We start from the raw sequence: 13376 nt of genomic DNA, 5'->3' as shown, positions 1-13376 counted from the left end.
TGCTAGCATATGATGTAGTTGAGGTATTCGATTAATTAATGGGAATTTTCCTAAGTTTATGTCAAACTCAGTTCCGGCAGGTCAGGAAACGGTGAAGGCAGTTTTCAGGCAATAAATGCCATAGTTTCACGGTTGTTACAATAGAAGTTATAGGGACAAAAGGCAGAAAGGAATAGAAAATTATCTTGGGAGGATTCAATGAAATAGAATGGATGCAGACTTGTGCCAAACATTAACACTGCCACAGATTATTGGGCAAATGGCTGTTTCTGTGCTCTACATATTACCCATTTTTATGTAATAAAAATGCAATGGATGAAGGTCATAAAATGGATTGGGAATTTGTTAAGTTTGCATCTGTTTCTTTGTCATAATGATCATTAATTTTGAAACATGGGAACAGGAGTGGGCCATTCAACCTATTGGGTTTGTGCTACCATTCAGTATGATCATGGCTGATAGAACACTTGCTCACCCCCTTTAACATTGTAAACCACTGGGAATCCGAATCTATCCATCTCTACCTTAAACCTACGGAAAGACTGAGCCTCCACAGCTCTCTGTGGCAGAGAATTCCAAAGGTTTGAAATCCTTTGAGTGAAATAAATCTCTCTTCATCCTCAACCTAATTTTAAATTGTGACTCCTTCACAAGCAAGGAAAGCACCTTACCTGTATCTACCCTTCTTACCCCTTTGCATATTTTGTCATTTTTAATGAGCTCATCTCTCATTCTTCGAAACTCTAGAGAATATAGGCTCAGTTTGCCCAATATCTCTTCATAGGACAATCCTGTCATCCCAGGAACAAGTCTGGTGATCATCTGTTGCACTTCCTCTATGATAATAATATCTTTCCTGAAGTAAGGAGACCAAACTGCACTTCAAGTGCAGTCTAACCAAGCTCTCAAACAATTGATGTGAGCCTTGATGATTCCTATTTTCAAGTACTCTTCTAATAAAGCCTAATATGCCACAGGCCTTCAAATAGGTTGCTGAACCTGCATGTTAACCTACAGTGACTTATCCACAATGACACCTATGTTCTTTGTACATCTACACTTTACAACCCCTTACCATTTAAGAAATACTCTGCACATCCATTTCTCCTACAAATTGGATGATTTCATATTTTCCATATTATATTGTTATTTCTCATTCACTAAGCCTGTCCAAATTCTCCTGAAACCACTTTAGAGCTTCCTCACAATGCAAATTTCCACTTAGCTTTGTATCATTTGCAAATTTGGAAATATTATATTCCATCCCCACCCACAATCATTGACATATATTATGAATAGCACGAACCCAAGTACTGATCCTTGCGGTAAATCACTAGCCACAGCCCACCAGCTATTTCTACTCTTTGTGTCTGTCTATTAATCCATGACATAGGCTTGAAACTTTCTATGCAGCTTCCGCTGGGGGGGAGCTTCATCAAAAGCCTTCTGAAAATCCAAGTAGCCATCAACCCTCCTTTATCAATTTTGTTAGCAATATCTTCACACGACTCCAACAAGTTCATTAAACACAAATTCCCATTGCAAATCCATGGTGACCATTCCAAGTCAAATCATTATCAACTCGCTGTCTGTTTTATCACATCTTTTATAATAGATTCTAGCATTTTACCTACTACCGATATAGGGCTAACAGGTTTGTACTTCCCTGTGTTCTTTCTTTTTCTCTTCTGAAAAATTGGGGTAACATTTGCTCCTTCCAGTTTGCAGGATTTATTCTAAGACCTATAGATTTTGGAAGATAATCACCAATGCATCAACTATTCTTCAACACTCTAGGAAGTAGACCATCAGGTTCATTATTAACTTTCAGCCTCATTAGTTCCTCTAGTATGATTTTTTTAAACTCATGTTAATTTCGTTCACCTCCTCATTGTCTGTCTGGATCTCTAATTCTGGGATATTTCTAGTATCCTCCTCAGTGAAAACAGGTGCAAAGTAATCTTTAGCTGCTCTGTCATTTCTCTAATCCCCAATTTAAATTCTCCTGATGCTACCTGTGAGGGAGCAACTCTTACTTTTAGTCAATTGTTTCTTTTTTACGTACCCACAGAAGCTTTTACAGTCCATTTTTATGCTTTTGCTCGATTGCATTCATATTCTATTCTCCCTTTCATTGCCAGTTTTTTTTCTGATCCACCTTTGTTCTATTCTAAATTTTTTTAAATTTCAAAAATATACTTTATTCATAAAATTATTTGGATCTCTATACAATTGGTCATGCCATTCTTGTGCACACATTACATTGCTTTACATCCAGACATCGAAATTTATTTTTCATATAATCCAGCCCTTCTGCTGTTCTATTCTAAAACCCTCCCAAACCTCAGAATTACTATTTCTGGCAACTCCATAGGACTTTACTTTTAATCTTATGCAATCCTAAACTTTCCTTATTGACTGACCTTATTTGAAGAACATATAGTTGCTGTCAAGCAGGCAGTAGTTCTTTAAGATCTAACAATTGCCGATATACAGTCATTCCTTTCAAAGTATTTACTCAATTTGTACTTCAAGCTTTCATCATTTTCCTTATTCAAATTTAACACCCTTGATTTAGAATGAACTATCTCACTTGCTAACATAATGTAAAATTCTGTCATATCATACCTATCTGTAATTTCTGTTATAGCAGCAGTTAGAGTGTGGTGATATTGTCTGATCATCAACTCCTGAACTGCCAGCGCTGGATTTGACAATGTATTTCAGAAATCAATTTGAACAAAGAATTGATTCAAGTAAGTATTGTGTACAACATTACTACATTAGCCAGGTTTAATGCTTGTTTAATCATTACCCTGTCCTAACCAGCATTATCAGCAAAATTTGATACGGATCCACATGAGGAGATATTAAAAGCAGTGATCAAATGCTTCGTCGAAGTGGTAGGTTTTAAAGACTGTTTCTTTACAAGGAGAGAAAGATAGGGAGGCCAAGAGACCGAGAGACCATTTTGGCAATGCTATCCGTGATGGAGTGAGTAAAATCAGGGACATTAAAGCAGTGAGCAGGTTGAAGATCAGTGAGATAACTCTCGAGCAGCTGCTTAAACTGCCAGAAGTTGCTGGTCTTATTATCACAGTCCAAATGTTGCCTTTTGAATTAACGTCCCTGGCAAATACTCAGGTCATTTCCTCAATATAGAGCTAGCTGCCTGGGATAATAGGAATGGAACTGCTGAAACTGTGACATGTATATGGTTGGGGGTCCTCCCAAAGATGTTTCCATTGATATCATGAGTCAGGTTTTCATGGACTCAATTGCACTGTCTGCTCTGTTGTCCCAGAGCCTCTGTCTACACTCGTCCACTGCCAAGGTGGGAGAAATTGGCACCTCCACCTTTGCTTTGCCAGGCATCCATTGGCCCTTCCCTTCCCCCTCCACACAGTTGCTGTTATGCTGGTAACCACAGCAGCCATTTTGCACATCTTGAGATCCTTATGATTAAACTTGAGATGAATGGCTAGCTGAGTGGTTTTCAGAGGCTGTCGCTTGGGGGCATAGGGGCAGGGGTGTTTGGTCGTAACGTTGGCAAGGGCACCACGACCTTTTTTGCTTCACATCCATGGGATCTTTAAAAGCTGCCCGGCAGGGGGAACCTGATTTAGCATCTCTGAAACACAGCATCTCATGGAAGGCAGTATCTGTCCGTACTCCAGCATTAGTTTGAGAATAGGTGCTTGTATTCTGATCCAAAGTGTCTGCTGTCTTTTATTCATTCATGGGACATGGGCCCGGTATTTATCACCCAAGGTGGTTGGAGCTGTCCTCTTTAACAGCTGCAGCCTATCTCATCTACATACATACACTCCATAGAATAGATCATAGAATCTCTACAGTGTGGAAACAGGCCCTTTGGCCCAACAAGTCCACACCGACCCTCCAAGAGTAACCCACCCAAACCCATTCCCCTACCCTATTGCTCTATATTTACACCTGCCTCATGCACCTAACCTACACATCCCTGAACACTATGGGCAATTTAGCAAAGCCAATTCACCTAACCTGCACATCTTTGGACTCCACATGCTTAATATCTCAGCAAGACATCTTTATGCATTCATTGTCTTTTTTTAACACTTCCCCTGAATGATTGACAGTCTCAGCGAGTACATCATATGCAATAGCCCCACACACGTAAACAAAGACGAAAAAAAATCTCTCATACTAGTTCTTTAGAACTATACGGTTAAAGATACCAGATCTTGCCTCAACCACAGTGTGAGAAACTTAAAATTAAAACAGATCTAAGTTTTATACATGATTATCCAGACGGGACAAGAGGGCATGATCTGATTTTCACACACACACACACACACACCCTCCACATGTTACAACGCAACTTTAAGATCTTCCCCGCCACCCAATCAATGTCTCAAAGTAAGTTTCAAGAGAATATTGAGAGAAGGGAATAAATTGGGTCGGCGAGTCCCATTGAGTTACCACCCAGATACAACAAAACAAGCATGAGTCTTTTTTTTGTTTAGAAAAGAAGTCACCAAAACTCCCCCCACCTCGTATTCGATGTACTGCTTCCTCCATTCCGGCGTTAGATGCGCCGACAAATGTTGTGCAAATTTCATTGTTATGAAAAGCGCCGAGACTTGCAGATTTTCCAAGGAAACATATCAGGATGCAAGAATGGGAGTGGGGGAAGAGTCAAACCCTTGAAGCCTCTCCGCGTTTAATCCATCGACGGATTCTGGGATAAAAGCGAATATATCTACATTTTCTCCACAATGATTAATTGTTGGGAGAAGTTCGAGCGGATCACTGACACCTTTCTCTGGCGTCTAGGCAACAGCAACAGGATCATCGCCCATCGATAAATAATTGAGTGCACTTCTGGCAGGAGGGAGGGAGGGACAGAGCGTACAGGAATCAAAGATGCAACAAAAGCCAGACTTTATTACCCAACCCCTTTCACTGTTACTTTCAACTGTGGCTTCACATAGTATGTTAGCAACTTACCATTATGACAGGGAGCACCTAGGATCCATAGTGGGCCTTTGGAAGATTATTAAGTGATTGTGCAATGTAGGTCCGGCCTTATAGAAAGAAATTATAAATATAGATTTGGATAAATTCTGAAGAAGGGCCCCTGGACTGGAACGTTCAATCTGCTTTCTCTCTCTCTCCGCGGATGCTGACAGTTTCTCCAGCAATTTCTGCTTTTGTTTCGTAAATTGGGCTCGCGTTCCTTTAACTCCAGGAGGTAGAGGGATGTGATGAGATTCAGATAACAAACTGGACAAGGGGAGATGTGGGAAAGTCACTTCCTCTCTTTTCTGCAAGTATTTATAAACTGGAGTAAAACTTCAAAAGCAGAAACTGCTGGAGAAACTCAGCAGATCCAGCAATTTGTTTTTGTTTCAGATTCTCAGCATGGAAGATCTCTACAGTGTGACAGCAGGTCATTCAGCCCATTGAGTCCACATTGGTCCTCCAAAGAGCATCCCATCCAGACCCTGTGACCCTGCATTTCCCATGGCTAAACTACTTGCACATCCCTGGACACTGTGGGCAATTGAGTTAATCCACCTAACCTGCACATTTTTGGACTGTGGGAGGAAACCCACACAGACACAGGGTGAATGTGCAAAATCCTCACAGTCACCCGAGGATGGAATCAAACCCCAGTCCCTGGCTCTGTGTGGTAGCAATGCTAACCACTGGGCCACCATGCCGCCCCACAACAAAGGTTCTCTGTTTTATTTTAAGTGTAAGACTTCAAAGTTTGCCAACAATATCAAATTTCGAGAGACTTAGAAATCACACAACACCAGGTTACAGTCCGATAGGTTTATTTGGAAGTACGAGTTTTTGGAGTGCTGCTCCTTCATCAGGTAGGAATAGCACTCTGAAAGCTAGTGCTTCCAAATAAACCTATTGAACTGTAACCTGGTGTTGTGTGACTTTTAACTTTGTACACCACAGTCCAAAGCCTCCACGTCAAACTTAGAGATGTGGCTGGCTGTGTGTTAATACCCATCGATAGGCAAGCATACCAGATGGAATTTAGCGCAGTATAGAGAAGTATCAGGTGATGCACTTTGACAGAGAGAACAATAGAGAATGGCACAGTTCTAAAGAGTTGACAGAAGCAGGGAAGCCGAGGGTACTGGAGTCAGAGGAGAGTTTTAATGCACGTGGATCTCCCAAGGTAGCAAGATGTATGGAAAGACCAGTTCGCAAAATATATTGTATCCAAGTAAATGGTTGGATCAGTATTTTCAAAAGGAAATTGAATAGGCACTGTAGAGCCATAACCTGTAGGATGATAAGGATAGAGTGGGGCTGACTGTATTGCTGTACAGGGAGTCAACATGAAATCAGTGGTCTCAATGGCCTCCCTCTGTGCCATAATGACTGGAAAGAGCATCAAGATTGAGGGGACCCTTGTTAGAACAAAGCCTCTTCGGGGTGGAATCAGGAAACATCTTTATACACAAAGGAAAGCTGGAAGTCTCTCCATCTCTAAAAGGCTGTGGATACCTGGACAATTGAAGCTCTCAGAGTGTTAATGTGTGTGCACTCGCTACAGTGTTGGCCGATCATTTGCCAGTGGGACATCAGGAAGGCAGGTAACTCTGGCACAAAGGTGATCGCTGCTAGCAAGGCAGCATCAATAAAGAAAAATAGCTGACAAGACTGGAGGAAGAGACCTAATTACATCCGTGTCTCACTGGTAGTCAGTGCGCATCACAGTAAAAATCTCTTTTCATCCACGATAAACCTGCAAAACATTGTTTGGTTCACCAGGAGAAAACCCATAAAAATTGCCATATTCTCTCATAAACTATAGAAATCTAGAAAATAGGAGCAGGGTTAGGTCATTTCCGCCTTTGAGCCCGCTCCACCATTCACCATACATTATGATCAGAGCTGATCATCCAATACACTAGCCTATTCCCACTTTCCTCCTATAACATTTGATCCCTTTAAACACACGTGTTATATCTAGCTCCATCTAGAAATCACATAAAGTTTTGGCTTTAACTGCTCTTTGTGATAGTGAATGCCTTCTGAACTTTGAGCTTGAGGAGCACCCATTAATTGTCACCTCCAGAAAGAGCCTCCAGAATTATGTAAAACTGAAACAGGATTTTTGCCCCATCATATTTGATCTCTCTTTGAAAGAGCTCTCCAATTAGTTCCCCTCTTCCTGTTCTTTCCCCTTGCCCAATATTCCAGCCTTTTTTCCTTTTTTTAAAGCATATAGAACATAGAACAATACAGCACAGAACAGGCCCTTCGGCCCACAATGTTGTGACAAACATTTATCCTAGTTTAAGCACCTATCCATGTACCTATCCAATTGCTGCTTAAAGGTCACCAATGATTCTGACTCTGCCACTCCCACAGGCAGCGCATTCCATGCCCCCACCACTCTCTGGGTAAAGAACCTACCCCTATACCTTCCACCCTTCACCATAAATTTATGTCCCCTTGTAACACTCTGTTGTACCCGGGGAAAAAGTCTCTGACTGTCTACTCTATCTATTCCCCTGATCATCTTATAAACCTCTGTCAAGTCACCCCTCATCCTTCACCGTTCCAATGAGAAAAGGCCTAGCACTCTCAACCTATCCTTATACGCCCTATTCTCCATTCCAGGAGAAAGTGAGGACTGCAGATGCTGGAGATCAGAGCTGAAAATGTGTTGCTGGAAAAGCGCAGCATGTCAGGCAGCATCCAAGGTGCAGGAGAATCGATGTTTCGGGCATAAGCCCTTCTCCAGGCAACATCCTGGTAAATCTCCTCTGCACCCTCTCCAAAGCTTCCACATCTTTCCTAAAGTGAGGCGACCAGAACTGCACACAGTACTCCAAATGTGGCCTTACCAAGGTTCTGTACAGCTGCAACATCACCTCACGACTCTTGAATTCAATCCCTCTGCTAATGAACGCTAATACACCATAGGCCTTCTTACAAGCTCTATCCACCTGAGTGGCAACTTTCAAAGAGCTATGAACATAGACCCCAAGATCCCTCTGCTCCTCCACCTTACTAAGAACCCTACCATTAACCCTGTATTCCGCATTCTTATTTGTCCTTCCAAAATGGACAACCTCACACTTGACAGGGTTGAACTCCATCTGCCACTCCTCAGCCGAGCTCTGCATCATATCTAAGTCCCTTTGCAGCCGACAACAGCCCTCCTCACTATCCACAACTCCACCAATCTTCGTATCGTCTGCAAATTTACTGACCCACCCTTCGATTCCCTCTTCGAAGTCATTAATAAAATTACAAACAGCAGAGGACCCAGAACTGATCCCTGCGGAACTCCACTTGTAACTGGGCTCCAGGCTGAATATTTACCATCTACCACCATTCTCTGACTTCAACCGGTTAGCCAGTTCTCTATCCAACTGGTCAAATTTCCCACTATCCCATGCCTCCTGACTTTCCATATAAGCCTATCATGGGGAACCTTATCAAATGCCTTACTAAAATCCATTTATCCAATTCCAAATTTGCAAGTTACTTCTGTATCTTCTTGCACCACACTTTGAGGCAGTGAATCCTAGATCGTCGCTCACTGCAGTAAAAACAATGACACTTCTCATCACAAAGAACCAAAGCTGACCTTTCCCCTTTGCTCCTATTGGGTGGGGAAACTGAGGCTGACACATGTTCCACTGTTTGATTTACTGTAATGATTTTACACCTTTATCCAGTTCTGTTTCGGAGAATCTTACAGTACAGTGGAATTCCTTTAGTCCATCAAGTCTGTACCAACAAAAATGTACAAGTATCTACACAAGGTCAAGAGTGTGGTGCTGGAAAAGCACAGCAGGCCAGGCAGCATCCAAGGAGCAGGAGAATCGATGTTTCGGGCATAAGCCCTTCGTCAAGAAGATGAAGGGCTTATGCCTGAAATGTCGATTTTTCTGCTCCTCAGATGCTGCCTGACCTGCTGTGCTTTTCTAGCAACACACTCTCAACTCTGATCTCCAGCATCTGCAGTCCTCACTTTCTCCCAACTATCTACACAAGCCCCATTTTCCCGCATTAGGCCCACAGCTTTAGATGTTATCATACTTCAAGTGCACTTCCAAGTACTTTTTGAAGGTTGTGAGGTTACCTGCCTTAACTACCCTCCTAGACAGTGCATGGCAGACCCACACTATCTTCTGGATGAAAAATCTTTTCCTCAAATCCCCTCTAACATCCTGCCTTTCACTTTAAAATAATGTCCCCTTGTCCTTGGACCTTTGACTGAGAGGAGCGGTGTTGTGGGGTCACATGTAGCGTGACACAAACCCACGGTCACAGTTGAGGCTGTCTTCATGGGTACAGAACTTGGCTATTAGTTTCTGCTCGACGATTCTGCGTTGTTATGTATCTTGAAGGCCGCCTTGGAGAACGCTTATCCAAAGATCAGAAACTGAATGTCCCTGACCACTGAAGTGTTCCCCGACTGGGACGGAACACCCCTTTGTGGCAAATATTGTGCAGTGGTCAAGAGTGTGGTACTGGAAAAGCACAGCCGGTCAGGCAGCATCCGAGGAGCAGGAGAATCGACGTTTCAGGCATAAGCCCTTCATCAGGAATGTTACACGGTGTCCATCCATCCATTGTCCCATATCGTCTGCTTGGTCTTGCCAATTTACCAAGCCTTGGGGCATCCTTGCCTGCAGCGTATGAGATAGACAACGTTGGTCGAGTCACATGAGTATCTGCTGTGTATGTGGTGGGTGGTGTTCCCACATGTGATGGTAGTATCCATATCAATGATCTGATACATTTTGCAGTAGTTGCCATGGCGGGGTTGTGTGGTGTTGTGGTCGATGCTATCCTGAAGGTTGATAGCTTGCTGTGAACGATGGTCTATTTAAGGTTTGGCAGTTGTTTGAAGGTGAGAAGTGAAGGCATAGGAATGATTTTGATGAAATATTTATCGTCATCGATGATATGTTGAAGGCTGTGAAAAACATGGCATAGTTTCTCCGCTTTGGGGAAGTACGAGATGACGAAGGGGACTCTATTGGTCGTATCCTGTGTCTGTCTTCTGAGGAAGTCGTTGTAGTTTTTCCCTGTGGCATGTCAGAACTGGCAATTGATGAGTTCAGCACCATATCCCATTCTTATGAGGGCATCCTTCAAAATCTTTAAGTATCCATCACATTCCTCCTCATCTGAGCAGATCCTGTGTATGTGCATGGCCTGTCTATAGGGGATGGCTTCTTTAATATGTTTAGGGTGGAAGCCAGGGAAGTACAGCATTGTAAGGTTATCTGTGGGCTTGCAGTAGAGTGAGGTACTGAGGTGTCCGTCCTTGATGGAGATGCATTTTGTCCAAGAATGAGACTGATTCTGAAGAGTAGTCCACGGTAAGTCTGATGGTGAGATGAACTTTGTTGATATCGCTATGTAGTTGTTTCAGTAATTTCTCGCCATGGGTCCAAAGGAAGAAAATATCATTGATGTATTTGGTGTATCGCATTAGCCGGAGGTTCTGCCCAGCGAAGAATTCTTTCTCAAACTTGTGCATGAAACTATTGGCATATTGGGGTGAAACTTCGGTCCCCATGGCTGTTCCGTGTGTTTGGATAAAGAACTGGTTGACGAAGGTGAAGACATTATTGTCGAGGATGAAGCGGATGATTTCTAGGATGGGACCTGGAGATTGGCAGTTGTTGGTATTGAGTACTGAGGCTGTTGCAGTGATCCGTCATCGTGAGGGATGCTGGTGTATAGTGCTGAAACATCTATCGTGACAAGGAATGTTCCTGGTTCTGAGTGTCACGATAGGAACTGGTGGTCCTCCGTAGAATGGGTTTCAAGATGCCCTCGACATGGTCAGAGAGGTTCTCACACATGGTCCCACTGCCTGATACAATGGGATGTCCAGGTATGTTGGCTTTGTGTATCTTTGAAAGGCAGTAGAAGTCCCCTGTGCAGGAAGTTCATAGGATGAGAGTGCATTGGAAGCTCTGAAGGACTGGATTAAAGGTCTTGATCAGTCAGTTCAATTGATGGGTGTGTTCTTTGGTCAGATTAGCAGGTAGTTGTCTGTAGTGTTCCTGGTTGTTCATTGTCAGTTTGCTTCTTTGTAGTAGTCTGTTCCATTCTGTATGACAATGGCTCCTCCTTTGTCAGCTGGTTTGATGACAATGTTGTAATTGGTTTTGAAAGCATGAATCGCATTGTTTGGGTGACAAAGAGTGTGGTGCTGGAAAAACACAGCAGGTCAGGCAGAATCCAAAGAACAGGAGAGTTTACGTTTTGGGCAAAAGCCCTTTATCCTGATGGGCTGTTTCAGCACCAAAGTTTTGACTCTGATCTCCAGTTTGCAGTCACTTTCTCCCAGTTGTTTGGGTGATGTTCTGCACTATCTTCTGAGCGTGGCTGATGAACCTGGCATTAACACGTTTCCTGACGGCTTGATCACTCTACAAACATGTCTGGTACAGTTGTAAAGATAAAAAGTTCGGTGTTATTTTGTTCATTGTCTGGATGCCAATTTCACTGACAAGATCAGTATTTATTGCCCAACTGTAACTACTCTTAAGAAGAGGGTGGTGAGGCAACTTCTCGAACTGCTACAGTCAATGTAATGCAAGGGCCACTCACAGTGCTGAGAGAAAATGTGCTCCACATTATTTCCCCAATGACAATGAAGGAACAGAAATATTGTTCCATGTCAAAATGATGTATAGGTTAATGGTGAACTTGGAAGTGCTCCCATCTACCTGATGCCCTTGTGCTTCTCTAGGGAGGTGATTGAAGCTTATGGAGATACCTTGGCAAATGTTTGTAGTGCTTCATTTAGATGGTACCCACTGCCACCATTAGATTACATTACAGTGTGGAAACAGGCCCTTCGGCCCAACATGTCCACACCGACCCACCACCCACCCATACATTTACCCCTTACCTAACACTACGGGCAATTTAGCATGGCCAATTCACCTGACCTGCACATCTTTGGTGCTGTGGGAGGAAACCAGAGCACCCAGAGGAAACCCACGCAGACACGAGGAGAATGTGCAAACTCCACACAGACAGTCGCCTGAGGCGGGAACTGAACGCGGGTCTCTGGCGCTGTGAGGTAGCAGTGCTAACCACTGTGCCACCGTGCCGCCCACCTGTGACCGAGAGTGAATGCTTTTTCCAGACCTTCCCCTTTCAATGTTACTAGTTCTTGTTTTGCATCTGCTTATTTTTGTATTCCAACTAAAGGCTTTGTAGAAACCTTTCTCAAGAAGTAGAAAGCAAAAACTGTTTCAACTCACTGTCGAGAAAGCCTGAGGAAAGACTGGCCCCTGCAGGCCAGGAAGGGATTTGCAAACAAGAGATTTAAGTCAGCCAGCTTTCAAGTTCGACCAGGTTCCACACGTGTTTTTTCAATACTTAAGTCAGATATATAAAACTAATTTATGTATGTGAAAAACAATTAGATCCTCTGTTCATGAGAGGTAAAAAATCTCATTCCTCACTGTTGTACGCTCCTACCATACCTGAATTTTCATTGACTATATTTTCTGAGTTTCACAAAGCCATATCGTCAGGAATGGCTGGGAAAGGGAAGTGATCTAGCATGTTACCTGTGGCATAGTGAGTGGCACTTTAATGCCTGAAATCAAAAGATTATGGATCCAAATCCTGTTCCATAAATGGGAGAAAGTAACCTACTGCAGCACTGGTAATGGGCTATTTAAACACTTACCTGGAGGTTAAAGATCCTATGACACTATGATGAGTGTCAGTGGTTCCTTCCTCGCCAGCACTTATTTCTCAATTGCCACATAGAACAGATGATCCAGTCATTTATTTCATTGTTCTTTGTGGGAACCTGCTGTATGCAATAGCTGCTGCATTCGTTACATTACAACAGTGATTACTTTCCCAAAGTACTGTACTTTTCAAATTCATTCATGCCATGTGGCTGTCTCTGGTTAGGCCAGCAATTATTGTCTGTCCCGAATTGACTTGGCAATGAGCTGCCTTCTTGATCTGTACCAGTGCATTGTCGTAAACTACTACAAAGATGCACAGCAAAATTAGAGGAAGTCAATTTAGCTTGAAAGACTTTAGCATGCTAGAATAAATAAGGGAAAAAAAGTAGAGCTACTTGGTCATGACAACAGACACAGCTGGAATCTCCAGTTCCACCCACTAAACCTATAATTGGAAATTGGAAGGCACAGTTTGAGACGACAGTGGACAGAGTTCCAAAAATAACTTTCAAAGGAAATTGGGTGCAATTGAAAGAGAAGGGATGAGAAGATTGTGGGGAAACAACAGCGTAGTAGAATTCATTTCTCTGGTATGTTAGCGTAACGTTTGTGGTGCTGAATTAATGATCAAATTCCACCTTTAGAAGGGTAACTCAAGATGAGCACTAA

General features: G+C 42.8%; 1 protein-coding gene across 1 annotated transcript in view; it reads right to left on the bottom strand.

The window, feature by feature from the left end:
- Nucleotides 1–4805, bottom strand: part of LOC140469376 (xenotropic and polytropic retrovirus receptor 1 homolog) — a 131629-nt gene extending 126824 nt beyond the window's left edge. Inside the window, exon 1 of the mRNA XM_072565828.1 lies at nt 4533–4805. Coding sequence (XP_072421929.1) covers nt 4533–4601 — 69 coding nt within the window. The 5' untranslated portion in view covers nt 4602–4805. The remainder of the gene's footprint in view (nt 1–4532) is intronic.
- Between the last annotated feature and the right edge of the window lie 8571 nt (nt 4806–13376).

Source organism: Chiloscyllium punctatum, chromosome 49, assembly GCF_047496795.1.
Source record: "Chiloscyllium punctatum isolate Juve2018m chromosome 49, sChiPun1.3, whole genome shotgun sequence".
NCBI lineage: Eukaryota > Metazoa > Chordata > Chondrichthyes > Orectolobiformes > Hemiscylliidae > Chiloscyllium > Chiloscyllium punctatum.
The sequence above is the reverse complement of the archived record's forward strand: the minus strand, read 5'-3'. Positions and strand labels throughout refer to the sequence as shown.